The 27,046-nt window shown below is 41.0% G+C and overlaps 2 protein-coding genes across 3 annotated transcripts in view; one reads left to right on the top strand and one right to left on the bottom strand.

Annotated features, from left to right (window-relative positions):
- Nucleotides 1–445: 445 nt before the first annotated feature.
- Nucleotides 446–25,525, bottom strand: MTFR1 (mitochondrial fission regulator 1). Of its 2 annotated transcripts, none has more exons than XM_030445770.1 (8): nucleotides 25,460–25,525; nucleotides 18,983–19,116; nucleotides 15,664–15,762; nucleotides 9,773–9,891; nucleotides 7,188–7,426; nucleotides 5,181–5,442; nucleotides 4,850–5,018; nucleotides 446–2,150 (listed from the first exon to the last, which is right to left on the bottom strand). In XM_030445770.1, the coding sequence occupies exons 2-8, from the start codon at nucleotides 19,046–19,048 to the stop codon at nucleotides 2,091–2,093; spliced, it is 1,014 nt and encodes a 337-aa protein (XP_030301630.1). In that variant the 5' UTR covers nucleotides 19,049–19,116; nucleotides 25,460–25,525; the 3' UTR covers nucleotides 446–2,090. The 2 variants fall into 2 exon arrangements, with proteins under 2 accessions (XP_030301630.1, XP_030301631.1); XM_030445771.1 differs by lacking the exon at nucleotides 25,460–25,525 and adding an exon at nucleotides 24,799–24,918.
- Nucleotides 25,526–25,956: 431 nt separating this feature from the next.
- The window catches only part of ARMC1 (armadillo repeat containing 1), a 31,881-nt gene continuing 30,791 nt past the window's right edge, over nucleotides 25,957–27,046 (top strand). Inside the window, exon 1 of the mRNA XM_030445137.1 lies at nucleotides 25,957–26,109. The gene's annotated coding sequence lies outside the window, so the exon portion shown is untranslated. The remainder of the gene's footprint in view (nucleotides 26,110–27,046) is intronic.

Raw genomic sequence — 27,046 nt, 5'->3', positions numbered from 1 at the left:
ACCTCTGCCATTTAAAATAATGTGACTCCACACACTTGTTAACAGAGCTTTTTGCCTCTAGAAGAAAACAAGGCTGGGTTTTCTGGGCCAGCTGTTCTGAAGCTGTGGCCCTCTGGGAGTGAGGGAGAGCTGTGCCACACAAGGGACTCGCTGGGGAGAGCCCGTGGGGTGGAGAAAAAACTGAACAAGCACCTTTCTTGTGAGCGAGGCATAAACTTCTCACTGGTTCCTGATCATTTTTATCTGACTGTACCTGAATTCACAGCACTGTGTTGCTCTGTGACTGATTCTACTGTTACCCCTGCTGCACAGGGAGGGCAGCAGTCCAGTCCTGGAAGAGACCCCAGGAAGCTGTCACAAGTCACTGGAACAGAGTTGTGTTCTGTATTCTGCCCCTGTATCGTGGCTGCTGTCTTCTGTTCAGAGTACCACAAATCACACACAGTTTATTTTAACTGCTTTTAATTTTATATATAGTGGCAATAAAGCATTAAATACAAAACCTGAAACCAAAATTAACTTTTAAAAAGGTGTTTTAAAGGCATTTAAAAGAACACTAAGCTTTAATGGCCTTATCAGTAAGACACAGCAGAGCATTTTGGAAGGAAGTTACGTTGTGTACGTATGAACTCCATTTGAAGCTTTGCACCAGAAAAGATCCTCCTTGATCATACAATCTATGTTCCAATTATAAGCAGCAAAACTTCAGTCATCTTCAGTAACCTGGTCAGAGCCATTCACCTCTCTTCATTTAAGAAGTGCTGCTTTTTTCTTTTCCTAGAAAAGAGAAGCTCGAAGAGGCACTTGTACTTGTTCCAGCAGCCAGACCAACTTAGAACACTGAAATACCCAGACTCAATTTTTTATTTTTTTTTTAACACTCATCTACAGCCAGATCAACCCTTAGCTTTATTTGTGGTTCTCCAATTCCTACAGAGCTTTTTTTATTCAGCCTGAAATTTTTATTTTTAGCTTGAGCCTTTCCTGCATCTGTGACTGGAGACCTGAGCTCTGCTGGCTGGTTAATGAACGAGCTCTGTTCAGGTCTTGGCAGCAAAGAGCTGCTATGGGGCTGACCCCATTCCCCTGGAGAACAGGTTGTGTGCAACAGCTTGTGCTGTCTCCTCCTTGCAAACAGGACTGTGAGGGTTTGTGCAGTCCCCAGCTGCTGGTAACCCATCTGGGGACCTGAGACAGCTGGGGATACAAAGGTTTCCGTGAGCATCTCAGCACAGCTGAGATGAGCAATGTACTTTTGGCAACTTGCACCCAACAGTAATTTGTACATTTTTTTCTTATCTACACCACTCCTATACTAGTTAACACACGCTCTTGCATGAATTATTTTACTCTGCTGCTATCTACTGGTTATTTCAAATTCATTTGTCTACCTATTCACCAAGGCTCTCACAGCATGATTTAACTCACTCGTCATGCACTCTTTATCTTGGCCACAGGATGGTTTGGTGCTCTTACCCTTGCAAGCTCATTTGGAACAAGAAGAAAAACCAAAACCCACACAAGAAATCCTGCACAAAAATGTGCTGTTAGTTACAATGTCTCCTACCAGCTGACCTCTGCAACACGTTATAGGTTTTCACTTTAAGTAGGAAGCAGAAAGCATTCAGGTTTTCTTTGAGCTAAATGTTGCTGAAATTAAGAAAAAGACTTTGACATGAAAAATTCAGTATCAAACCAAACATTGTAGTGCAAGTTATAGTTAGAGCTCTATGTATTAGAGCATCCTTATTAACTTAAGAATGTATCGCTCTCTTTATTAACACAAAATTGAGGTGGTCAGTTATGCACAAAGAATGTTGTACATATAACTTGGTGTTGATAAACTAAAACCACCACATAAGTCTGAGCAGACAGCCAGGTTTGAATACAGAATTAATACCTGAGTATAATGGTCAAATTTATTTCCCTTGATAAACCACATATAAACATGTTTAGTGCCTCAATTCTACACTTCACATTAGACTTTTCCTGTCTTTTTTAAGAGACCACTCAAGTACTAGTGCTATTTGCAACATAAAAGACTTCAAGCAAAACAGCTGAACAGTCTTTTCTGTAGTCATCTTCATACATTAAGATTTTTCAACTAAACTCTTCATTTTTCCCGTAGACTTCAGCATGTGCGGTCCGAACTGAGAAGGAAACCAGAAAACAAGTTCAGATTGCTATCCACAGAAACTTACTGGAACTGCTCCCCACCCAAGCTCTAAGCAGAACTAGAACTGGGCAGAGATAATTCCCTTTATCAACCTGCTTCCCCACGTGTGGATTTCACACACTTGACAGCCAAAAAGTAAAAGGAAAACTTTTATCAGCAATCAACTGAAGTAACTCAGATGAGGCAGCAACCCTCTGCTGGAGCAGCTCTGGCTGGAGATGGTTCGTTCTACCACAGCAAAGTAAGCTGACAGACAGACAGACAGACAGACAGACAGACAGACAGACAGACACAGTTACCTCTACAAGTTTGACAAGCAGTTGCTGCAGTGGCAATGCAACTGTATTTCTGTTCTTACCCTCGCCTGCATCTCTGTGCAAGGCCTTTTTAAATCCGTATCACACAAGATTATCACATGAAGACTACTGATAAGTAACTGATGACAATAAACTGATGTTTGTTGGCTCATTATGGATCAGCATTTTACCATTTAACACACCAAAACCTTCAGTCTGATGATCCTAATTAATCTCAAAAAATGGACCATAAATTTCAAAATTGTAAAGTAAAAACAAACAAAAACCAAAAATGTGAAGAACCAACTTGTTCTCTTAAAGCCCTGGAGATGCTGGAAAAAAAGAGATTGATTCTTGAGGAATATCTAGTTTTTTAGTTATGAAGAACGCCCTGAACACTACAGGAATATACCTAAAAGGCCTAAACCAGAAGACAAGGAAGTCAGTATTAATAAAGCTGAAATACTCAGAAGTCCTGAGATCTGTGGCTTGGGAATCTTATTTTCCTCAGGACTTTAATACAGAGGGCAGCCAGATTTGGAGTTTTATGTGCATTTTGCTAATGCACAGAGGGAAAAATTACTCTCTATTTTTCCTCTCTGTTTCTATAGCAGAAGGTGTCAAGAACTGCCTACTAACAAAACTGATCTACATTAGTCTGGTTTTGAAGTGTCTATTGCTAACTTTCATCTTGGGCATTCATGGCTTAAAAAGCCCTTCCTTCAATTTCAAATCAGTCTGAAATAAATCACAAGCCATTAACTTATGCCATGATGTGAATTTTAAATATAATTTCCTTTTAACTTCCTCACACTGTAAAGAAACTGCTTTTATTTACTCAGCATTTTCGATTATTAAAAAGAAATTCTCTATACTGAGGTCCAGCAGGCACCTTCTGAACATTGTTACCAACAGCATTTCAGGATTTTTGTTTCTGAATGTTACATGCAGATTTGTAAAGCTAAAGAGCAGCCAAACACACTTCAGATTAGTTTCTGGGATGAGCCCTTAGGAACAGAGACTGCAGAAAACTACATTCTTGTGGTAACAGAAGAGATTTTTGTTTAAAAGAGTAGGAAAACTGGGATTTTTTTAAACCTCAGGCAAAAAAAGCACACGCTCTTATGACCTGATACTAAAACCCTGCGGCTTTCACGAATCATAGAATCATAGAATTGGCTGGGTTGGAAGGGACCTCAGAGATCATCAAGTCCAACCCTTGATCCACTACCGCTGCAGTTACCAGACCATGGCACTGAGTGCCACATCCAGTCTCTTTTTAAATATCTCCAGGGATGGAGAATCCACTACTTCCCTGGGCAGCCCATTCCAATGCCTGATCACTCTCTCCATAAAGAAATTCTTTCTAATATCCAACCTAAACTTCCCCTGGCACAACTTAAGACCATGCCCTCTTGTCTTGTTGAAAGTCGTCTGGGAAAAGAGCCCAACTCCCCTCTGGCTACACCCTCCTTTCAGGGAGTTGTAGAGAGTGATGAGGTCTCCCCTGAGCCTCCTCTTCTTTAGGCTGAACAGCCCCAGCTCCCTCAGCCTCTCCTCATAGGGTCTGTGCTCAAGTCCCTTCACCAGCCCAGTTGCCCTCCTTTGGACCTGCACCAGGATCTCAATCTCCTTCCTGAACTGGGGGGCCCAGAACTGGACACAGTACTTGAGGTGTGGCCTCACCAGGGCTGAGTAGAGGGGCAGAATCACTTCCTTGGACCTGCTGGCCACGCTGTTCCTGATACAGGCCAGGATGCCATTGGCCTTCTCGGCCACCTGGGCACACTGCTGGCTCATGTTCAGCTTCCTGTCGATCCAGACTCCCAGGTCCCTTTCTGCCTGGCTGCTCTCCAACCACTCTGTCCCCAGCCTGTAGCACTGCATGGGGTTGTTGTGTCCAAAGTGCAGGACTCGGCACTTGGCCGTGTTAAACCTCATCCCACCGGAATCAGCCCAGCTCTCCAGTCTGTCCAGGTCCCTCTGCAGAGCCCTCCTGCCTTCCAGCTGATCCACACTCCCCCCCAGCTTAGTGTCGTCTGCGAATTTGCTGATGATGGACTCAATCCCCTCATCCAAGTCATCAATGAAGATATTGAACAGAATCGGGCCCAACACTGATCCCTGGGGGACACCACTAGTGACCGGCCGCCAACTGGATGCAGCCCCATTCAGCACCACTCTCTGGGCCCGGCCCTCCAGCCAGTTCCTAACCCAACACAGGGTGCTCCTGTCGAAGCTGGCATTATCAGCAGTGCTTCATAGTGAGCAAGGGTGCTAACTCACTCCTAAGTACTTGCATATGTTGGCAGAAGGACATCCTGGCTTTCCTGACACTGCCATTTCACCCAAACGTGTTCAGAACCACGATACTCACCAGCACTACTTCAGTCTTTGTCTTTGTTTCAGCCTTTGGAGTAACTTTTTCTCCTTCACTTTGGCTATCACTTCGGTACCGATAAGCGAATTTCTTTTTGAGAGCTTCTGCTATTAATGCTGCAGGATCTGCAGGGTCAGCCACTTTGGATTTCCTACCTTCTGGTGATCTAGAAAAGAAAATAAGAAGCCTTTACACTGTCCAAAACAAAGCTTTAGAAGCTGTGAATGGTGCTACAACAGCATCTGTCTGACCTTGAAATAGTTCTGAATCAGAAAACCAAATAATGAATGCAAATGTTAAGACACAGAGATTTATTTACATTTATTACCTTTTCACTGAGCGTAACTTCACGCTGTTCATGTCTTTGAGGATTTCTAGCATGTTTGGTATTTCAGACTTCTTCTTTGGCCCATTTTCTGACAGATTCTGCCCAGAGTTCATTTTTTTGTTTTTCCTTTCTTTAATGAGCTCAATTGCAGACATACTTCGTTGTAGACCTGGGGGTGGTGGTGGTGGCAGAGGAGGAGGAGGAGGTGGTGGTGGGGGAGGTGGAACAGGTACAGCAGCTGGAGCAACTGGACTTGACCCAACTACAAAAAAAATCCACATGCATTACAGGTCAGTTTACTTGCAAATTTCCTGTATATGCTCAGGTAAGAATAGAACTTTAATAGCTTCAGTTGCCCGCCCTCTGCCTTCTTTTATTATCACATAACATCCTCATTCATAAACCCCTGAAGTGAACCCAAGTGAAAAGCCACATAAAAATCCTTCTCAAAGACTGAGAAGCATTCTCTGAATTTCCTGTGAAACCTGTAGGTGCATTCATCTCTTCACTGTGATGGGATGGATGGCACCACATCTTTTTAGTTGTGTTCTGCTCCTAATGTTACCAATATTTCACATTCTTCTGAGAGGCAGGTACCAGGATGGAAGCTGCACACAGCCTGCCATGTCAGCAGTGTTTCTTCCTACTTATCACCACAAATAAGAAATTAACATACAAGCTTTTTAAACATAACTTTCAGAGCTCTAATAGCGCTGAAATTGAAGCTTGCTCCATCTCTCTGAGGTCAAATGTTTTCAGGCCACCTGTCTGATTATAGAGATTCTAATGACAATCTTGATTTCAAGTTTCCTGTACTTTTAACATTAGTAACTTGACAAACAAATGAAGAAACTTTTGCTCAAATGCACCTTTAAATAAATCAGCAAAGCCGAATCAAATGAGAGTTTTGAGGCCTGAAGTGTGTGAAAATATGTATGTAGGTAATACAAGAGTCTACTGTGTGTATATGCAGGCATGCACAATGTCATTACCATATTCTACCAGAAGAGGGAGGTAAAGATGATAAAATAAATTTTTTCTGAGTAAACAGATGAATGGAAACGGATAAAAAACAAGTTACTAGTTATTTCACAACCTCCCACTAACTATAATTTAAGAGTAATGGGATCTTTACAACTGTTTCATAGTTTTGAATATGAACAGTTAAGGAAAAATACAGAAACTGCTATCAGTTGACAGAAAACAGCTAAATAAGAGCATTTAAAAAATCAGGATATGACCATATATAAACATAGGCAAAACTGTATTTGCTGAGTGCCCTTAGGAAGAGAAAAACCAAGGAGCTGTCATCCCCAGTTGACAAGGGCCATCTCCCACTAATCTTTGGAGATGGTAGTTAGAGAACTGTAAGGCAGACAGAGGTGAAGGAAAGAGGATAAAGCAACTTGGGAAGAAAATTACTCTGTTTACTACCAGTAACAGTGCATCACTCTTGGTTCCATCTGGACAATGTGTTTGACCCCTGAGATTATTCAGGTAAACAATTAATCTCCTTTTATGTGATTTATTCCATAAGCTTGAGATGATTATTACAAATTCCAAAAGCAACATTAGCATCTTGTATGATTAGTTCAAGGTATAAGAGCCTACTTCAGCACTGATGGGAAGAATTCAGTGGTAGTAATTAAGTTAAATTCCTTCAGTTTGGTTTAAGCCATCATGTTTATCATGAGCTTTGATCAAAAAGCTGTTAATACATCTTTACTGATCCACAGATTCAGAATTCTGGCTGACTTTCACATAAATATGAAGACTTTTGAAATACTAGAAAATACAGAAAATCTGGCAGGTCTCTTGTCTTCAAGACAAGAGCTGTTCTGCATCCCTTGGTTAGTATGCTTTGTCTACCTACCAAACTAACCAAAACAATATGGAGGAGTGCTCAGTGTTCCAGTATCTCACAAAAAAAATTAATTAGCACATTATTACTTATAAATGGGACAAATTCATTAATTAATCTGTCCTAAGAGACATAAAATTTAATACCTGGTGTCAGGCTCTGTTGTTCTTGCAAGATTACAATTTTGGCTATTTGTGCTCTTAAAGTGGCCAGTTCATTTTCCAGAGCATTGATCTTTTGCAGGGCTTCCTCATTTGCCATCATTGTGCTCCTGGACACTGATTCTTCCAATGGGCTTTGTAAGGACATCTGTCTTTGTGGGGGCTTTCCTGAATGAGGCTGTTCACTTGAAAGAGGCTGGGTTGTTTTTGCCCAAACTTCTGACCTGTAACAAAAATATCACAAGATAAAGCTCAAGCTATGCAAACACTGAGGCATTCCAGAGTACCTGCAGTCAAGTAAGAATGTACAAAAGGTTACATATTCACTGAGGACACCAACATTTTTAGACACTAGAACTGATAAGGACTAAAAACAGTAGATAACCATTACAACTGCAAGATCCAAGCACAGCCTTAACTCCTCAGTCCTCCTTAACTTCAACCCCAAAACGTTTCAGGCAGATCAGGATTCCATAGTTCATTGGAACATGGCAGTAAGAAGTGTGGCTAGAGATAACAACTTCTCAACATGTGAAGACTGACACAGCTTGAGAGCCCCTCTGGATGCATGGGTTAAACCACTCTGGATGTGCATCTTCAGTTGTGGTAGACCCAAAGCAAGAGCCAAGATTTAGGGCTAGAATGAGCCCTGTGCTACTACCACCTCAGCCCAGGATTATACATTTAAGTCTTCCACAACACTGACAAGAAAACACCAGCATTAACTTGTAGAATTTTCATCAAGTAGATGTGAATCTACTTAATATCAAGGATATTAAAATTCAGATGCCCTCATGTAGACAGGAATAGAGAGCAACTGAATCTGAGAAGAAACGAGGATGCATCCCCCAGCAGCCATCTCCCTGATCTCACTAAATAAGTAGGTTGGAAAGACCCAATGGTCACTTTAGTCTTTAAAATCTGCCTTCTAGAAACAATTTAACAGAGCAGAATAGCTAAATAAAAAGGGATATTTCCAGCTCAGAGCAGTAATGATGTTTTAAGTAAATGTCTTCACTGGAATCTAACACTGTGCAAAAATACTGTGCCTGAATTATCACTACTGATCTGACTAGGGATAGTTTTCCCCCTACTTGTCATTTAGTTGCTTCTTTCATAAAACAGCATTATCAGAAAAAAAAAACCCAAACAGGTATGCAAGACTGTTTACTGAATTATACAGTGTGTAAATACGTATTTAACAGTGACACCTATGTGATCTTGTCCATTTCAGAAGTCTGGAAAACACCTAATGTATACTAGCTCCACTACTTAGCATCCTGCATAGATGTAATAAATGTTGCACATTGAAATACTCATATTTGTAAAGTTATTCACTTACCATGTTCCATTATTAGCTGTTTGGTCACTATATATCTGGAGGGTTATTTTAGTCCCATCCCACATCCATCTGTCCCCCTCCCCTCCTTCACATGGAGATGTCTCAGCAAATAAGCAAGTCTTAAATCCTCTGTAACAGGTTCTCTGAAGCAACAGAGCTATTCTCCCTGTTGTATCCATTAAACATAATAGCTTTACAGTTCAATCCTTCAAACAAAATGTTTCTGTGCAAGCAAAACAGTACTGGCCAGTTCATTTCCTTCGCATCAACTACACTTTACAAACAGTGCTTCCCAAACAAGCATTAATTTCTGTGACTCCCTTCTGAGATGGTGAAGTTAATGTGGCAGTGCCAGAACGTTTATTATGCAAAGCTGCACTACAGCCAGTCATGTTGGAGGGCATCTAGGCCATTACTAACCTATTTCGTGCCTTCACATCAAGAGCAGTATCCTCCAGTAACCTCTGAAGCCAACAATCTGGGCTCTTCCTGGAAGCTTAGTTTGTTGAGAAGAAAAACTTGCTCTGCACTACAGAACTGCACCTTTGCTTCTGGCTAGTCTGAGCAGCAACTTGGGTAGGCTGGAAAAGAGAACTTCATCCCTTTAGCCAACCTGTTCTGTGCAGTTACAGTCCTATGTAGTACTTGTGGTCCAACACAAGTCTTATCTCATCATTCTGGTGCTCACACGCTTTCCTGACAGTTTTCATAAGATGAAAACCAAAATATAAACCATAGTTTTTATAAAACACAATTTTTAAATTGTCTTTAGCAGACTACAGAGCCTTACCCAGGAAGGTGACAAACAACATGGCAATTATTGGGCTGTCAGAGTGACCACTGCTGCTGATTGAAAAGCTGTAAGGTCACACTACCCCATGCTAATGAAACTCTCAGGAGAACTAAAGAATCAGTGCTAGCAACTGTGCAGACATTTTCCTGGGGACAAGATTGCTTGAAGCTGTCACATGCTATTTTCTGCAATAAGTAAATAAATAAAAAACAATTTTTCTTGTATTTCCTACATGTTCTCAGATCAGTCTTTCATTCATAATCCTGTTAGCCTAAGCTCAACTACTCCTCTTCCAGGCCCTACCTTTTTATGATTCTTCCCTCTCCTCCCAGCGTGCCCGTGCTCCCCACTAACTGCAAAGCACACTCAATTCTCATTGCAAAGGAGCTGGGTTTTTCCTCTCAGTTCAGAAGTTCAAAGAGTTGAGCAGCATACCTGAGCCTTGTACAGACTTCACCTTCTTCTTCAGCAACCCATCCCACATCTGCAAAGGAGGCCACTGCATCATCCCTAAGATGGTTTGGGGTGTTTCCTTCTGTCCCATAAGAAGTAAGCTAAATTTTAAAGACAAAATTGAAGGGTTTAAAGCCGTTCTTCCCAGCCCCATCAGTTATTTCACCCAATGCTTTTAGGAAGGCTTCATGTAACTACTGACACATCCATGCACAAAACACATCTGTAGACACAGCACACTTATTTCTGTCCTGGACTTGGTCAAGAACCCATTTTACTGACTTCAAAAAACATTCATTCTAGTCTGCTGAACACTTTACAGAAACTATTTTTGTTTTTAAAGTTGACAGCTAACTACACAGGCTATCACATCACAGCACTGAACACTGAGAATCCAAAGAAAATTTTTATCTTAATGACAAACATCAACATTACAAGTAGTTGGCTGAATTTACTCAACATGTTTGGGCCCTCCACTACAAGATGGACATTGAGGTGCTGGAGTGAGTCAGAGAAAGGGTCTAGAGCACAAGCCTTATGAGGAGTAGCTGAGAGAACTGCAGTTGCTTAGACGGGAGAAAAAGGAGACCTTACTGCTCTCTACAACCATCAAAAAGAGGCTGTAGTAAGGTGGGGGTTGGTCTCTTCTTCCTAGTAACAAGCAAGACGACAGAAGGAAATGGCCTCAAGTTGTGCCAGGGGAGGTTTAAATTGGATATTAGAAGAAACTTTTTCACTGAATGGGTAATTAAACACTGGAACAGACTGCCCAGGAAGGTGGTTGAATCACCATCCCTGGGGGTGTTTAAAAGATGTGCAGATCATAGAATCATTTGGGTTGGAAAGGACCTCTATAGGTCATCTAGTCCAATCCCCCCACAGTAAGCAGGGACACCCTCAACCACATGTGGTGCTTGGGAACTTGGGGCTTAAGCACTGGACTTGAAAGAGTTATGTTAATGGTGGGTCGAATCAGGCTATGGTTGGACTCCATGAACTTGAAGGTCTTTTCTACCTGGAATGATTGTGTGATTCTGTTTTTAAATTATTTAAATAACTAGTAGTTAAAAAAGGAGTAATTAATACTACTAGTACCTCTTTAAGTCTTTTGCTCTGATTTAGTATTATTTTGTAAGTGAGATGCTGTTGATGTGTGCTTCCCTTCCCCTATAACTTCCAGAATTTCTGTACAAGAATAAAAGAGTGTACAGTATCCTGAGGGAAGAGGCTATTTCTACTTGCTCAGTAATCACAAAGTCTTCACACTATTGGCTAGCAATCTCATTTACAGCATGCCAAGCAAATTGTTAATTTCCCAGGATGGTTCTGCCATCAGTTTTATAGCTGCTTGAAGCCAAAGGTGAGTAGGGTTTCAGAGACCAGAACCATTCTTCAATTTTAGCGTTGTGATTTGAATGAAGATTTGAAAAATTGTCTGGAGCACCAGTACATGCTCCATAGCCACAACTATACAAAATACTTTCAAATCTACTTTGTAATACTGGCCACTCCTCCAGGTTAGACATGGGCAAGTGTCCTCAAGTCACAGGAGCAGCCTGGCCCCAGTATCTTAGCAGATAAATGCTATTAAAACATCTTTCAGTATTTTCTTCTGCTTAGCCTGGCACCTTGAGTTACTGATCTCCAGTGCAACCATCACCTCTTTTGTTTGCATTACATTGAATTCACAGGCCAAATATGCTCATGAGCCACAGCAGCTGTTTAAGTGCTGCCTGCTGCTGGTAGTGGCCAAGAAGCTGGTAATAATGGGAAAGATGTTGGTAATAGTCTACAATGACAGCTTTGATCCACCCTGTTAGCATGAAATTTTCAAGGCACCTCTCCTCTGTAAGAGGCAACTTTTATACAGCAGCAAGTCTGAAAGGTTAGCATTAACCCAGGTTTGTAGCAGACCTATCACTGAAGGACTGCAGGTCAGATGAGGTGAAACCATTTCTGAAGAACATTCACAGATATTTCAGCTTCAGCCTTTGATACCCAAATCCCAGGAAGATAGAAGTTGTGGGTTTGGGGTTGTTTTTCCTCAGGAGCTGTTACAAACAGCTTTGGAAATGAAGATTAGTCATCCTCACCTCACACTCTAGCAACTTGTATGTGAGCCTTTATCACAGCTCCCAGGAGTCTGTACTGGCACCATCAGACAATTTGGAAACAACAGGGTTTTTTCCAGGTAGCATCAGCACAGATGGTAATATGTTTATCACATTAACAGTTGTGCCTAATACCATCACAGTCTGCCTCTCTTTAAAACAGTCTAGAGAATACTATATTGCATGTTAGGATTTTAATTGTTTAAGGTTTCCCTGGATTTTTTTATTTTTTAAGAATAAATGTTCATGATCACAGCCCCCATATTAATGTTAATGGCAGTTTAAAAAATCCATACATCAGTCACTTCTTGCAGGTGAGAGATTTTCCTCATGGTAATGGCCACAGGAGGAACTATTACCGTGGAAAGACTGAAGGCACATTTCAATGAGGGCACTACACAAACTTGCATGAAAAATAATTTTAGAAATCAACAGTAAGGAATGCATTTACCACTGTGAGGTTTCCTACACTGTGAGAGAAATAACTTCTAATTAATTTAGTAGCAAGCCTTCTGTTATATTGTGATGCGAGTTTCTTCATATTTTTTTATTCATATTTATTTGTAAACAGAATCTGCTTGTTACTCGATATACAGATGTTTCTTTTTTCTGTCCCTAAAAACAAGGCCTTCCACAGTAGTGGATTTCAAATTTCAAGTTAATACAAGATTTGTACTTTAATTTATAGGTTAAAAGTCAACACCTATCTCTCAAAACCTTTGCATGACTGCAGAACTTTGCTTCAACAATTCTGTGACTACCCAGTTCCTCCGAGCCAAACTCGGCTGAAGAAAACCTGGACAACTGCTCAGCCAGCACACAAAAAGGAGAGCAGAGTGCTGAAAACAGAGTCCCAGCTCTACTAGATGGAAGGAACTGAAAACATAAATGCAGCTCCCTTTTCTTTCTTGGTAAATGATGGATTTTCTTGCTTCACAGGGTGGGGTTTTTTTGCCTCATAAATGCACATGTATGCTGCACACACACACCTGTGGGTTTACAAAACGATTCCTTCACAAGTATTTTCAGATTTATGCCCTCTGTGTTGTTCTGGCTGAGGTCACAGACTTGAAGTAAAAAATGCAGCACACATCTGGATGCCAAACCCAAACCACCTGGCCCAGCAGCCCAGGATCCTGGCTTTTAGTTTGCTCCAGCAAGTGGCAAGCAGAACTTGTATGCTTTTAAGGACAGAAAAAGAATTCCAGTTTCAAGTTACTGGTACAGTTAGGTATTAAATACTTCTTCAAGTAAGACAAACTTGTGACACTTTTTTCAGATTAGCTCAGTAAACTCTGATCTTTGCTACATGCACATCAGTTCCCTCGGAGGCTTCCACAGAGTTACTGGGTCCATGAAACAAACAGGAGAAGCATGGGAATAGAACAGAGATGCATTAGCTGGAGGATGCTTTGAGAAACGGTATGGTAGGTTTGGCTGAATCTACCTAGGCTATACTGGCAAGTTTAACTTCATTTTGTCCTAAGGACTACAGAAAAACTTTAAAAAAAATTACATTACAGAAATATGAATGATTTTCATTTTTTCATGCCATATAAAGTATATTTGGGAAGCTCTGCCACTACCTACTGAATACATAAGCAACATTTAGCAATTAATTTAAAAGCTGACTGTGGCAAGATGCATACTACAACAGTCAGCAGAGCTCAAAACCCAAAATGTCAGGATATTACTTTTTTCAGATTAGCTGAACAAAAGCTTGTTAGAAGAATGAAAGTAACAGAGAGGTTCTTTCAGTATCTCTTACCCATTTATCATAAGGAAAATGAAGACCCATGGAAAGCTTGTTGCTCTTACATAAAGTTAGAAACACTGATGATACACATGCACCCTCAAATAAGGCACGTAAGGTTTGCTTTGGTTTTTAAATAAAGTGACTTACAGCAAGGTTCAGTGCATGGTCCTTTCATAGTATAGCTAAAGCTGGCAAGAAAGAGAGAGGAAGAGACAGCTATAGGAAAGTGTCAGCTGCAAAAGCATAAAAACGCTCAATTGAGAACAGTATTGAACTTCTCTGCAATTCTTAATGCTGAGATAAAGACATAAAAACAGATGTTAGCATCACACTTTTAAATGTTCATATATTAAAATAGTTTAAGGCCTGCATAAATCATATATTACTATGTTTCAAGGGTCACCTTCTGAAATTCGTATTTCTAATTCAATCAACCCTAATGATTGTACACCTATTTTCAGGACCCTTTCTCTTCATCTAATAGAAAATAAATGTTTCTATATAGCGTGCATAAAATCTAAGTAAAGCTGACTGAATGTCTCTTTAAGACAAAAAAAAGGCAAATATTTTACTTATAGTGACACAGAATTCAGATGAAGACATATACATATTTTTAACACTAAAAGTATTCAGGAGCAGATTGCCCAACTCTTTGCATGTACATAAAAGAGAAATGTCTTCTTTTATGTACCATATTAAGAGAGGGCAGTATTTGGCTAGCTACCTGCAAATAAGCATCTTCTTCCTTTGCATGACCTTTACAGCTCAGAGAATCAGACACATTACAGAAGGACTTCCCCTTCATTCAAATCTGAGGCACACAGAGCCTTAGTGGTGGCATAATTACTTTTAATTATGTAACCACAAGTTCAAATACAGCATGCAATTTTGCTGTTCTTCTCACCCGCTCAAACTCCCACCCCCACAAGTACAGATTTATCTTTTAATTTTCACCAGGCCACTAGAGGTGGGAGATGGCTGCCCTTGTAGTTTCTCACTGTAATTATTTAAGAAAGCCAAAATATTTGCATGGCTTTTACTATCACTCTAGGAAAGCTTCTATGGTAATCTGAACTATCTGATTTTACTACTAAAATTTCAAGTCTAAATATTGTTCATATAGTTCATACAGGATAAAGAAATTAATTTAAACAGAGAAAAATGTAGTTATGTGGAAATTACCCTGTCTTGCTGTGAGTGATGAGTCCCACCATTCGTCTTTATGTTCCCCACCCTTGCTCAGCCCAAGAAACAGCCCTCCCTCAGCTTGAGTTTTAAATACTAAATTTCTCCAATTCCATACCCACCCCTTACCCCTAACACACATGGAGTTGAAGAGATTATGTGTAACAGTTTACATTTTCCCATCTGTTCCTTAAAGACTTGTTATAAAAAGCAACAGTTTTTCTCCTCCTGAAGCTTTTCCCCTCACTCCTATACCCTCCCACTATATGCAGTTGAAGTTACAAGCAAGGCAGAAAGCTGCACAGAATTGATGCTTCCCTTTCACCTGTGCTACCCTTGTATTTAAAACAAAGGCAAACAGGGTTATCTTACTAGTTTTTTTTTTTGGTAAAGTTGTTTATTTTCCAAACTATTTTTAAGTGACTGTTCATCTTTACATGCCTCTTAAGTTAGCTTCTAAGTACTGTTCATAGAAATGTTTCAAACATTTTTCTCTTTCATGAACATCCTTTTGTCTAATAATACATTTTTAATACTGTATTGCCTCACTTTAAGTTTCATCTTGCTTAGGGAAAAATGTTTCTAATTTCATTATGTGTGGTACAGCAACACGGACTTAAGTTTTTGTCAGTACAAAACCTGAAGAATTCAGAAGAACTGAAGTAAACTAATATTCCTACATGTCAATTTTTTTCATGTTCTGCTTTTACAAACCCTCTAGTAATTTATTTAAATGTATATTTGGTTAATTTTTTTTAATGCGAGAGCAGATCTTTATCAGTATACTGAAAAACTTATTTTTAACTGTTGAGAACACCTACCTGAAACTGAACTCTTGGACACTGTATAAGAGAGAGGTTAGTACCAATTTTTCTTACAATACTTCGAGATGAACCATAAGGCTTGCTTGACCAGAGTACCTAGATGGGAAGGAAAAAGAAGTCAGCTGTTAGGGAACTGATTTTTGTATCATATTGGAATAGTTTTCTATTATCCTTCCATATTATGCTTGTGCTAAACATATTTAAAGTTATTACTTTTGTGCTAGAAGATAAAATAAATACAATGAAATTTGTATTGTTGAACTCCTTACTTCTATACCCAAATTAGCACAAAAGTTGCTTTTGTTATTGGAATATAGCTACAGCTGTTTGAGTTCAAGACAGCCTTTGCATTGTTTCAATTCAAAGCAATGAATCAGGTAACACAGAAGGATTAAAGAGTTGGTAACAGCTTAAAAAGACTAATGTGTCGATTTTGAAGAACCTGCATTGGGTCAGACACCTCTTTTTAAGGTGTTTCAAGAAAAGCCACTCATCACGTAAGTCAATAAAACTATGTAATTCCACATTTCCCAGAATATCTATTTATTAAGAACTCTAACACAAGAGCAGTGTCTACCTGTCTTAAGAGTTATCATGAAAACATAACTGTGAAAAGAGGAAAAGTAAATCCATGAGAACGAAGCTTTGTCAAAAAAAAAAACCAAAAGCCAAAACATTCAACTAGCAAATACTGCACACAGCACCTCAACAAACCTGGCTTCATTGGAACTGTTTTTACTGCAATTCACTTTCTTTGGTTGTACTTAAGGATGGGAATGTTTGTTCTACCAATTACCACAGTTGTATGAAATAACATGAGATTGTAGGAGAAAACCATGCTATGAGACAAGCAAAAGAAACCAAAACAAACCAATAAAAAACCCAAAACAAAACCATATAAAACACACCCAAAGCCCAGAGAGAAGTAGGAAAGGTTTCTTCAGCACAGGGAAAGGCAACAAAAACAATGAAAAGAGGAAAAAGAATTATGGGAAGACTTTAACACAGAGGACATTGTTAGTGAACAACTAGGACACTGCATGGCAATTTAACAAACTTGGCCAGTGTTTACTTATGGCTATAGATACCAATTTACTAAACAGATCTTAGCTTTTAAAGGTTTATAGCTTTCAGCAGATTTAGCATCCCATTGCAAGGTTGCCCCACAAACAAAACTTAGATAAAATCCAGGTTCTTAATGTGGAAACAACCCTCATCAGGCATGGTAATATTGCCTGTGTGATTAGTGGAGTTGTGGGAGTTTCACAAGACAAAGCTGAATAACACTTTTGTATACTAAGCAAAGATCAGTATGCCTAGAATGTGAAGGTTCTATTAAAAGGAAAAAATTATGCTCCAGGGTGTTTATCTCCAGATAATATTATCTCAGAAACTTCACACAAACATTTTGCCATTTTTTAAACAAACATCTTCCTCTGGCTTTACTGGAATGCATAAATTTTGATAAAATAAATGTGCACTGCATATACACAGTGCCATATCCTCACATCAGAGCAGCAATTTTGCCATTAATCCACTCGGACCCATTTTTTTCCACTCTATGAAACACACATTCTATTGCCTAATAAGATAAGTTAAAACATTTTTGTTTTTTGTTTTTTTCAGTGCAGAGTATCCCACTGATCCTGTATTTTGGATGCCTCAAAGTCTTCACATTCATGACTATCACATTACTGTGTGTCTATACATCTGAGCAAACATAATGTAGATCAGGAGCCTTCAACAAAAAATTCACTGACAAACATTACTGTAGTAATACCACCTCCCTATTCACAACAGCTTCTGATGTTACAAGCAGAACTATTGGTCACTGACTTAAGGCAATGCTGCACTGGAAAAAAACAATACAGGTCAAGAGAAAGCTTAATTAGTTAGAGAAGGAATTCTAAAAAAGAGCCTAGACTACATGCTGTATTAACACAGTGCAGTTTAAGTGGTAAAACTTGCTTAGACATTGCTCAAAGCACAGACAAGATGTTGACTAGTACCTACCTCCTCAAAAATATTTGGTGCCCAAATGCCCTTGAGGTTTTGAGTAACAATGGTTTGGTGCACCAAAACTTCTAATGACTCAGTTTTGATAATTCAAGATATGGCCAAACAATATTTTAAAAAAACTGCATGCAAGCAGTGCCAGCAGGTATGCAGATGAAGTCAGCACACTGCTCAGCTGAGCCAGTAACTCTCCAGCACTGCTCTGCCAAGGTTCGTAAAACTTCTTGTTGACTAGAGCCACTTGCAGAGCAAGTCTGAAAAGATTAATTAGTCATACCCTCTGATTGCATCAGTGCTTTGTTGTTGTCCAGAACAGCTAGCATTTGGGAATGTAATTGCAGTATCATAAGCTTGATACACATCGAGAATGGGGGAAAGAAGTTTTCAGTCTGTTCCCCCTACCCCTATTTAGACTGAAAGATGCTGCTGACAATTACCACAACATTCATGGTAACCCAGCATACTCCCATGCTTTGTGTTTTCTAGGTTATACTGCACAAAATCTGAGATCCAAGTTTGAATAAAATCCTAAAATACAGATTCTTGCTGATAAGTTTCATTTACAATGTATAAACATTTTGCTCTCCATAAATTCCCAAGATCGATAAAAAATTCTACTACAACAATCCAGAGTAAGAACTGCCCTTCTAAGTACTGTACACAGATGACAAGGATTTCTCTGTTGTTAAAACATTAAAAGACTATGCCAATTTAAAGGGTTTACAGCACTGAGGTCAATACTTCTAATCAAAATAGCTTCCTAAAAGTCTCAAGTGACAAAACAGTTGAAGTGTTGTAGGTATCCCCCTGCTAAGTATTCAAACACTTTCCTCTAAAGACAATTACACATGCACATCCCTCTGTTTCCCCAGTAGAGAACACTGGATACTGCTCTCATGTAGCACTTTCTGGAGAGGTAAGTAGAGCACAATTACAACCTCAGTTTCATGGAGCTTTTCACATCTCCAAGGTAAGAGAACAGAAATGAGATTATTTAAGAATTAATATAACTTTAAATAAGTTGAAAATCCTCCTCTGGCTTCAAAGCACAGGTAGAAGTCCAGAATGAAGGGCAATGTTTACAATGTAAACAGTTTGTTATTAGAGTTAGAAGGAACATACTCAATACTTCAGTGTCAAACTAGCAAGCTTCATACTTTTTTTTGCAGAAATAAAGATTTACCCAAGTATGGAGTACATTTGAAGTGTGCTGCTGAAAGAGATAAGCACAAGCTACAATATATGAAGTGCTTTCTATACCTGATTTTCTGAAAACATGAAGCAAGTTCAAAACACTTACTGATTCCATGTTTAATCCAACTTGTTCAAAAGCCATCCTAATCAAACGCTTAAGCCAGCAAATCATTTGGAATGGAAAAAGCCTTGGACTTAAGCCTTCCAGACCTACAGGGCTGCGGAGGTTCCATAGTACTTCTGAAAGAAGAAAAATAAGAATTTTAGATGCAGGTTGTGGAACATACAAAGAAGTAAACTGCTACACGTTTCTAAAAAGAAACCTAACCCAAATCTTAGAAGTAATTACTGAAAACAAAACGTTAGGTGACAGTAATTGCCAGCACTGCACAGCATGGGCATTCAGAAGGCATTTACATAATACAGGTGACAATAACTTTTACTAGTGTCATTTTTAAGAAATCAAAGCTGTTCCAAAATTCACAATTAAAAATCTGGGGAAATGACTGCTCATTTGAGCTTGGACAGATGATGGTGGTCAACAACATAAAGTGAGCAACAAATGCTGTGGAATACATGGAGCTGAGCACCAGCACTAAGGTTTAAGGGCCACACTCCTAACTAAATCTCATTTCTATACAGGAACACACTATAGAAAGCTGATCACGTCTCTTAATTCATATTCTCTGACAGCTTTGTTGTTTCCTCCTTTTTCCCATAGCCGAGGAGAGAAAGGAAACATGGAAAAATGACTAATGCAAGAAAATGACAGGAAACAGCATAGATGTGGGACCTGAGAATATTCAAGCGATTTATAAAGTTGGACAGATTTCAAATTGTGTCTATTTACATGTACTACCACCCAAATAAAGTATGGTTTTGTTGCTCCTCCAGTGAAAATAGTGTAGCTTTTCTTTAACTGTGTCCTATAGCAGTCATAACTGGGATGCCACTGAGAAGCATATGCCACCAAACCCACAAAGGAAGCCATAGATTTAAGTTTACATTTGTTTTGTGCATCAGGCTAGAAACAACACTCTGTTGAACCACACTGCACAACAATTTGTAGTATGAACAACAGTGTTTCTTGAAGCCACTGTATATATATAGAATGATGACTAAAGCAATTTAACAGCAAAGGATGGGTACTTGGGAAGTCTGAGAGTCAGGAGGTGGAAAAACTGTGTTGTTTCAAAGTTCCCAAAAGCATCACAGTTAAACCATAACTGTTTCCATTACAAATATTTTCAACAGTTTACAGCTCTTGAGTAATAACCTACTTCTTGTGGAAACTTGGCAGGAACAGTGCAACTTTACATTTATCTTTTTTTTTTTTTAATAGACATGGCTAATAGAAAAAGAAAAAGCTGATATTAGTTTCTCATCACCACAAGATTAGAATGGAAACTGCAATTATTATAAGAAAAACAGTGGGGAAGACTAATGGGCTACCTAACAAACAGTCATGAATACAAGTTACTGGCATATGCTACACATAGGTCATGGACTTAGTTATGGAAAGCTGGAAAAGTCTGTTAAGGAATATGACCACCTACTTGGTCTACTCTTCTTTTAGGTATCTGTTATTCCGCCCACAGACAAGCCACGGGACTGTAAGAATCTTGGATCACAATGCACCTGATGCATTTTTAAAACAGGATGAACACAAGTCTATTTAAACACCCCCTATTAGATTTGGCATCATTTGTGGCACCACAGCCAGGCAGTGACGTAAAAGAGGTGGTCAGGCTCCTCTAAAAGGGGAAACTTGTTCCAAAAGCACGATACATGTCATGCACTCTGCCTCATTCCAAAGTTCAGACTCGCTGGATATATGGAGTGGAAATCAAAGAGAAGAAAAGGCAGCATCTGTATTGCTGGGATATTGTGAAGACAGGGCCTGAATCTCTGAAGACAGGGATTATAAAGGGATGACTGTACCCTGATATGTGGCTCTTTCCAAAGGGAGCCATGTCATTAGTTTAAAAATCCCAAGACATAGTCAGAGGCATATTTTGTTTCAGGAAGTGAAGTATTATTTTGTTTCTGACCAACTGGGAGGACTGAGTTTTAATAACAGAGACAATTGGAATAGAATTGAAAGAGTGATACAACTTCCTCTGAGGAAGTTCTCTGAGGATATCAGAGCAGGACTAGAAAGCTTCCATAAACTCAAGAAACAAAGAGGCAAAGAAAGAATGACACAAAAGCTGTCAAGGTAACAAACTAAAGGCACAAAAGCAGATGAAGAAGAAAGTAGCATAATACTAGGATGACAGAAAGTACAAAGATGAACAAGTAAATTTAAAAAGGCTAAGTACAAAATGGATTCCAGCTTACAGACACAGAAAAAAACCTGCATATGTATTGGGAGTAACGAGGAAGACGAGAGAGCACCGTGATGTAACAGCAGAAGAAAGCAAGCAGTGAGTGATATATTCAGTATATTCAGTGCCTTTACTTGTAGATGGTAGGAGAGGCAGAGACAGATGTTAGAATGGGATCAATTCTGAAAAGTTATAAGCAACCAAGACAATGGTGTCTAATCAAATTCACCTTGAACAGCTCAGGAAGTAGCCTAAGCAACTTCAGAAATATTACTGATTACTTTCAGAAACCTGTTGTACAACATCCAAAAACCCCAGGAATAAAAGGAGATTGATGATGCAAAGCACTGGAATTAGTCCAAAATACTTATCCCGCACTGAAACATTTAGATGACCTTTTATAATTCCAGATTCCAAGACTTCAATGAACAAACACAAAAGAGCATTCATTGAACAAAACAATTACTTTGGTAAAGTGATTACTTATGGTTTACATTATAAATCATAATTTCTTCTGTATCCTAAATTTTTAAAGGACCTAATACTGAGATCATCAACTCCTTGCTCTTACCAAAAACCTGTTACCTGATTTTGCAGAAGAAAGTGACCAAAGTCAACTTGCAAGAGTGAGGAGTAGCCACCAGTTCCTGCATTAGTTTCCTTAGCTCCTGGCACTAAAGAAAAATTCCCACTAATTTGTTATCTAAAAGGAAAATTATTCTAAGCCCATCAGCTTGATACCTTACAAGATCTAATAGAACTCCAGAATAATCTTCAAATTACATACTCATTTCTTCCAGACTACATTGCACTATACCTTTCTTCATAAATCTCAGTTATTTAACAATTATTTTATATGCCAAAAATTTAAGAGATTCATTCCAAATGAAACTGCTGGACAGCAAGAATAAAAATATTAGCAAATTTTTTAGCATGCCCTGCATATGTAGAATCACAGAATCACATACATGCCAATTTCAGAATCAGGGGTTAAAGGTTTACTGCTTTAATAACCTAAAACTATACTTCTTTTAAAATACTGATGCATGCTTTATTTATCCCTTATCTTTTTTATGCTACCTGAACTAGAAACAGTAGTTTGATTCTCCTACAGCTTTCACAACTCAATTACTACCATAAAATAGCCTGGGTGACAGTAGTATTGGTATAAGACCTTGATCCTTCTGCTGTGCTTAAGCAAAACTATTACAAATGATGAGCAGTAGTCATATGCAAGATTCTCAAAAGATGCTAGAAGAGTAGTAACATAAAGAATTGCATTTCACTGTATAAAGTAGGTGGGACCAGAATTTCATGAGTTTTTCACTTATAAAACTCTATTTATGCAGAAACCAGCACTGCTGAAGAACTTACCTTCTGATATGCAAATGTGCAGGAATTCCCTGGTTCAGAAATGAGGAGAATGATGTGAGAAATGACATGTTTGAGTGTCAGGGTTCCCACCTCAGCCTCCTGGAACTCTCTTTGGGCCCCACTTTTCCCAACCACTTTCACAGGTTTCATTCAGTACTGTCATATCAAATAACAGCCAAACAGAGCTGAGAGATAATACCACTTATAGATTACAGAGTGTTCATGAAATAAATATAAAGGCTCTGGAGGCTGTACATGGAAGGTACACCACTCAGTAAACATGAAATAAAGCCCTCTGCCAAGCCTTCTAGTGAGTCCTACCCATGAGGGATGAGAAGAAAGAAAAATCAGGTGTAACTGCTTTCATACTTAAATTCTTCTGCATGTATTTGCCAATGTTGTATTTCTCCAAGACCTTTTCAAATTATAATTGAGTTCTAGCTCTTAAAAAGAAATACAATATTCATACTGTTCTTACTGAAGGAAGTTTCTCTCGTTCATCCATACAGTAATAAAAGAGAATGGCTTAATAGCCTCGATCAGATCAGCCTCCACAAAGAATAAAGACATGCATGAAATCTGAAAATCAAATGTCTGGTCTCTAAATCGAAAGGATATGCATAATGTAAAGAAATACAAAATTTTCAAAGCAGCATGGTTTCAAAGGAATACTGACTACACTAAACAATCACACACAAAAAGAGTAGGTTCCCCCTATTTTAGCAGGAAAGGAGGGCACACAGATTTTCAGTTGGTCTTTAGACTGACAAAACCCAAGTTCATCTAATGAAATTATATCCACAAGAAAGTGGATTATATCCACAAGAAAGTGATTAAAGAAGTAACCAAGAAAGATAAAGCAAGCAAAAAATTCTTATAGCAACAGCAAGCCAAGCAGGCAAGAAGAGTCTTCTGATAAAGGGCTAGACCCTCCCCCAGATCATCAGTCTGGTTATACAAGTATTTGGCAAAGATCACAGAGCCAACTAGAGAGATCTACATTTTGGCTTGGAAGCCACAAGTAAGAAACTGCCTTATTGCTTTCAGAAACACTTACTTGGGAAGACCTGCCAAGAGAGACAAAAGTCAGTGAATACTACAGAGAAAATCAGGGGTTTATCTAAGCTAACATCAGCATGAAATCTAAAGCAAGAACTAAAAAGAATACCTACTTGCAAAAAAGTTAAAGCTTTCTTTAAAATACAGCCTAGTCATATATACCTCTACAGTAAAACCAAATTCATCACATCTTACCCATGTTACCATGTTTTGCCAACCAAGAATGGAGAACAAAAAAAAAAAAAAATCCCTGTCCTGTTTAAACACTGGTTTAATCAAAAGCCTTTGCTCAGCCAAGATGATACCTGAACAGTGAAATAAAATACCATGGAGAGGTAACTGAAATTCTCCAGCATCTCTGAACTGTACAATATTACACAATACAGGCAGAACTATACACCTACAATTTTCCTGTCAGACATACAGACCTCCCTAGCCATTCCTCTGGATTCCAGTCAATCTACTACATATTTGAGAAACAAGTACATGAAAATTTCATTAGAAGGGTGCATTTGTCTGAAAAAGCATTTTAAATGTTCTATAGTTTTCCCCAGAAGTCTCCTTTTGTAACTACATTAAGTTCCTACATGCAGAAATCCTATTTCAGCTAGTAACCTTCATGAAGAAATTGATTTTGATGCAGCAACAGTTAACTGACCTTTCAGAGCTGATGTGCTGAAAAATCAGCTCCTTTCTTTATCACCTACTTAAAAGGTAGTGGGTATCAGAAGAGAGAATTATTTCATCTTCATGTAGTTGTTTTGAGTCCTGCTTTCAGAAGTGCTAGGGAAGACCAAGACTGTCTGAGGACAGCATGCAAGTATTAATGAAGTCTTGCTGACATTTAAGAGAGATTTACACACTATGGTTGGTGTCAGCATTCAAACTCTGCTGCACTCAGAATTTGGAATTTCGAAACCTTGTTAAACAAAATAATAACAAGCATGTAGCAAGTTATTAATTTACGACAACCACAGAAGAACCTTAAAACAGCAGCAATATAACTTAAAGGCTGTTAAGCACAAAATAAGCACCAGATGTTTACAGAGGAGGAAAATAAGCACAAAACCCCTTAAGGCTAGGCACTCTATGTGCTACCTCGGTATTTTAAGGCCTCCTTAAAGAGCTTCCTCGAAGCCTCTCCAGGTTATCTCCCGATTACCTTTTATTTACATGATTTCCTGTGACCTCTCACTCCCATCACAGCAACGTAAGAGGGTTCCAGTTTCAGTCAGCTTGCCGGCAGACACGAGAGCCCGGACCCCAACACCTCGAGACGTTTCCAGGCTGTTCCGCTCCTCGGCAAAAGCGAACCAAGCCTGGCACCTCCACAAGGCCTCTGTCTGCTCCACACCTGCCCTGCCCAGCACCGGCCCTGCCACTCTCACACCGGGGGGCGGCGGTTCCCACCCTTCCCCTCCCCTCCCGTCACCCTTACCCAGGGGCCGCCCGGAGCGCCTGCACCCACCACCACGCGAGTAGCACCCACACTCCCCCCCGGGCATCGATTCCTGAGGGCGGAACCCACCGGAGAACACCCCCTCAACACCCCCAGCTCCCTCCTCTCCGCACCCCCCGGTCGGAGGGGTCACCAATTGAGCCGGAGGAGCAGAACGGAGTGGAGCATTGCCCGGCCCCGTGGTGGCTGCGGCCCCGAGCAGACTGGGCGAGGCGGACGAAGCGCAGCAGCCTCCGGGCCCGGCTGGCGCTCCCCCTCACACACCGCACCGCCTCCCACCCAGGACCCGGCTGTCTCCCGAAGGAAGGGGAGGCCCAGGGCCCTCCCGGGGAAGGCACCGCCGCCGTTCCCCGCCTCTCCTCACCCGCCGTCCGCCGCCGCCGCGCTCTCTCACCCGCTTCTTCCACCGCGGCTCGGAATCCCCCCCCCCGGCAGCCAATCCGCGGCCGTCCCGGCGCCAGCCCGACCAATCGCGGCGGCGCCCGCGGGAGGCGGGACCTCGCCTGTCCTCCAGGCGGCTGCGGCGCGGCGACCTACCCGGCAGCCACCGGGCACTGAGGGTGCGGGTGGGACCGCCCCGCCCCTCACGCCCTGTGTGAGCGCAGGGACACGTGACCTCTCCCCTCCAATAAGGCGAAGTTCCAGCGATGACGCCCGCGGTTGCTGAGGGGAAAGAGGCAGAAGGTGCCCGCCGACCCCCTCCGAACTTCAACTCCCGGCGTGCACAGCGGCGCACCCTCTGGGGGCCGGGGCAGCCAATCGCGCTTCGCTTAGGAACAAAGCGCTCTGCGAGTGGCGGAAAGGCCCTGCTGGGCTTTGGCCAATCAGGTCGCGGCGTGGTGGGTGGTGCCGGGGTCAGAGCGGCGGGCGGTGGGTGTGCGGCGGGCGCTGCTGCCGCCTCCTCCCGGGCTCCTCCCGGTGCCCTCCGCAGGCTACACCGCCCCCGCGGGCGATGGGGGCGCGGGGCTGAGCTTCCCGGCCTGAGCTTCCCGGCCTGGTTCATCTTCTGCGACGGTACGGGGCCGGGGAAGGCTGCAGGCCGCGCTTTGGGGCGGGAACGCTGGGGCCGGGCGGGATGGCGGTGAGGGGAGGGGCGGTGGCGGGGCTGGCGGAGGTTCCCCCTTGCCCTCCCGTGTCACCCGTCGGCCGAGCGCCGGAGGGTCGTGCCTCCGACGGGCGAGAGGCCTGGGAGCTGAGCGCCGGGGCCTTGTGGCAGCCGGACTGACAGCTCCGGCGCTTTGGGAAGGCTCAGCCTGACAAGGGGCGGTGTGAGCTCTGGCGGGGCCTGTCCCGGGCCTCCCCGGTGAGGGCACGGAGCGGAAGCGGAGACCTGTAGGTCTGCCCTGCCTGTGTTAAGCTTTTATAGTAAAGCTGCGAGGAGGAGAAACAAAGACGGTACCCGAATAAGTTCTCTGCTAGGGCCTCAAATTGTAGGTGACTTCTTAAAACTTTTAAAACAGCTTAATTGTTTGGGGTTTTTTTGTTTTTTGTTTTGTTTTCATGAAAAAGATGCCAGGGTTCCTAAGTTTTCCTAAAATTGGCTGTTATAGGTAGTGGCAAAGGGAAGGACTTGAATTGCCTCTTCTTCTCCTTGAGTTGAGAAAAGAGAGAGAAGGCTCTGGAGAGGGCATGAGGATGTCCTGGTGGGCTAGGAGGGGGTAAAATTTGGCTTCATGCTTTCTCAGAAGATAAGAAGGAAAAAGGCAAAGCATGATCAGGATGGGGAGAGTTGTAGGGATGACCTGGTGCTCAGGATGCAGAACTGCAAGTCAGAGGTGAGCATCAGCTCCACAGCTGGCTTGATTTTTTTAAGTTTTGAGTGAGTGCGTTTGCCAGCTCTACAAAGACTTAACAGAGAGGGGGTTTGTTGGTTTGAGGTTTTTTGTTTTTTGTTTTAATTTAGGGTTATCTGCTTTCCAAATATGAATGATTGTTTATTGTTGCCATATCT

The sequence above is a fragment of the Calypte anna genome, chromosome 2 (assembly GCF_003957555.1).
Source record: "Calypte anna isolate BGI_N300 chromosome 2, bCalAnn1_v1.p, whole genome shotgun sequence".
NCBI classification, from domain to species: domain Eukaryota; kingdom Metazoa; phylum Chordata; class Aves; order Apodiformes; family Trochilidae; genus Calypte; species Calypte anna.
Note: the sequence above shows the minus strand (reverse complement) of the source record. Positions and strands in the feature narration are given on the sequence as shown.

Coding starts and splice junctions, on each gene's coding strand:
- MTFR1 (XM_030445770.1), bottom strand. CDS start 19,048: ATGATTTGCTGGCTTAAGCGTTTGATTAGGATGGCTTTTGAACAAGTT. Junction 7,427..9,772: donor GAAGTCTGTACAAGGCTCAG/GTATGCTGCTCA, acceptor TTTTTGTTACAG/GTCAGAAGTTTGGGCAAAAA. Junction 2,151..4,849: donor CAAAGACTGAAGTAGTGCTG/GTGAGTATCGTG, acceptor TTTCCTTCTCAG/TTCGGACCGCACATGCTGAA.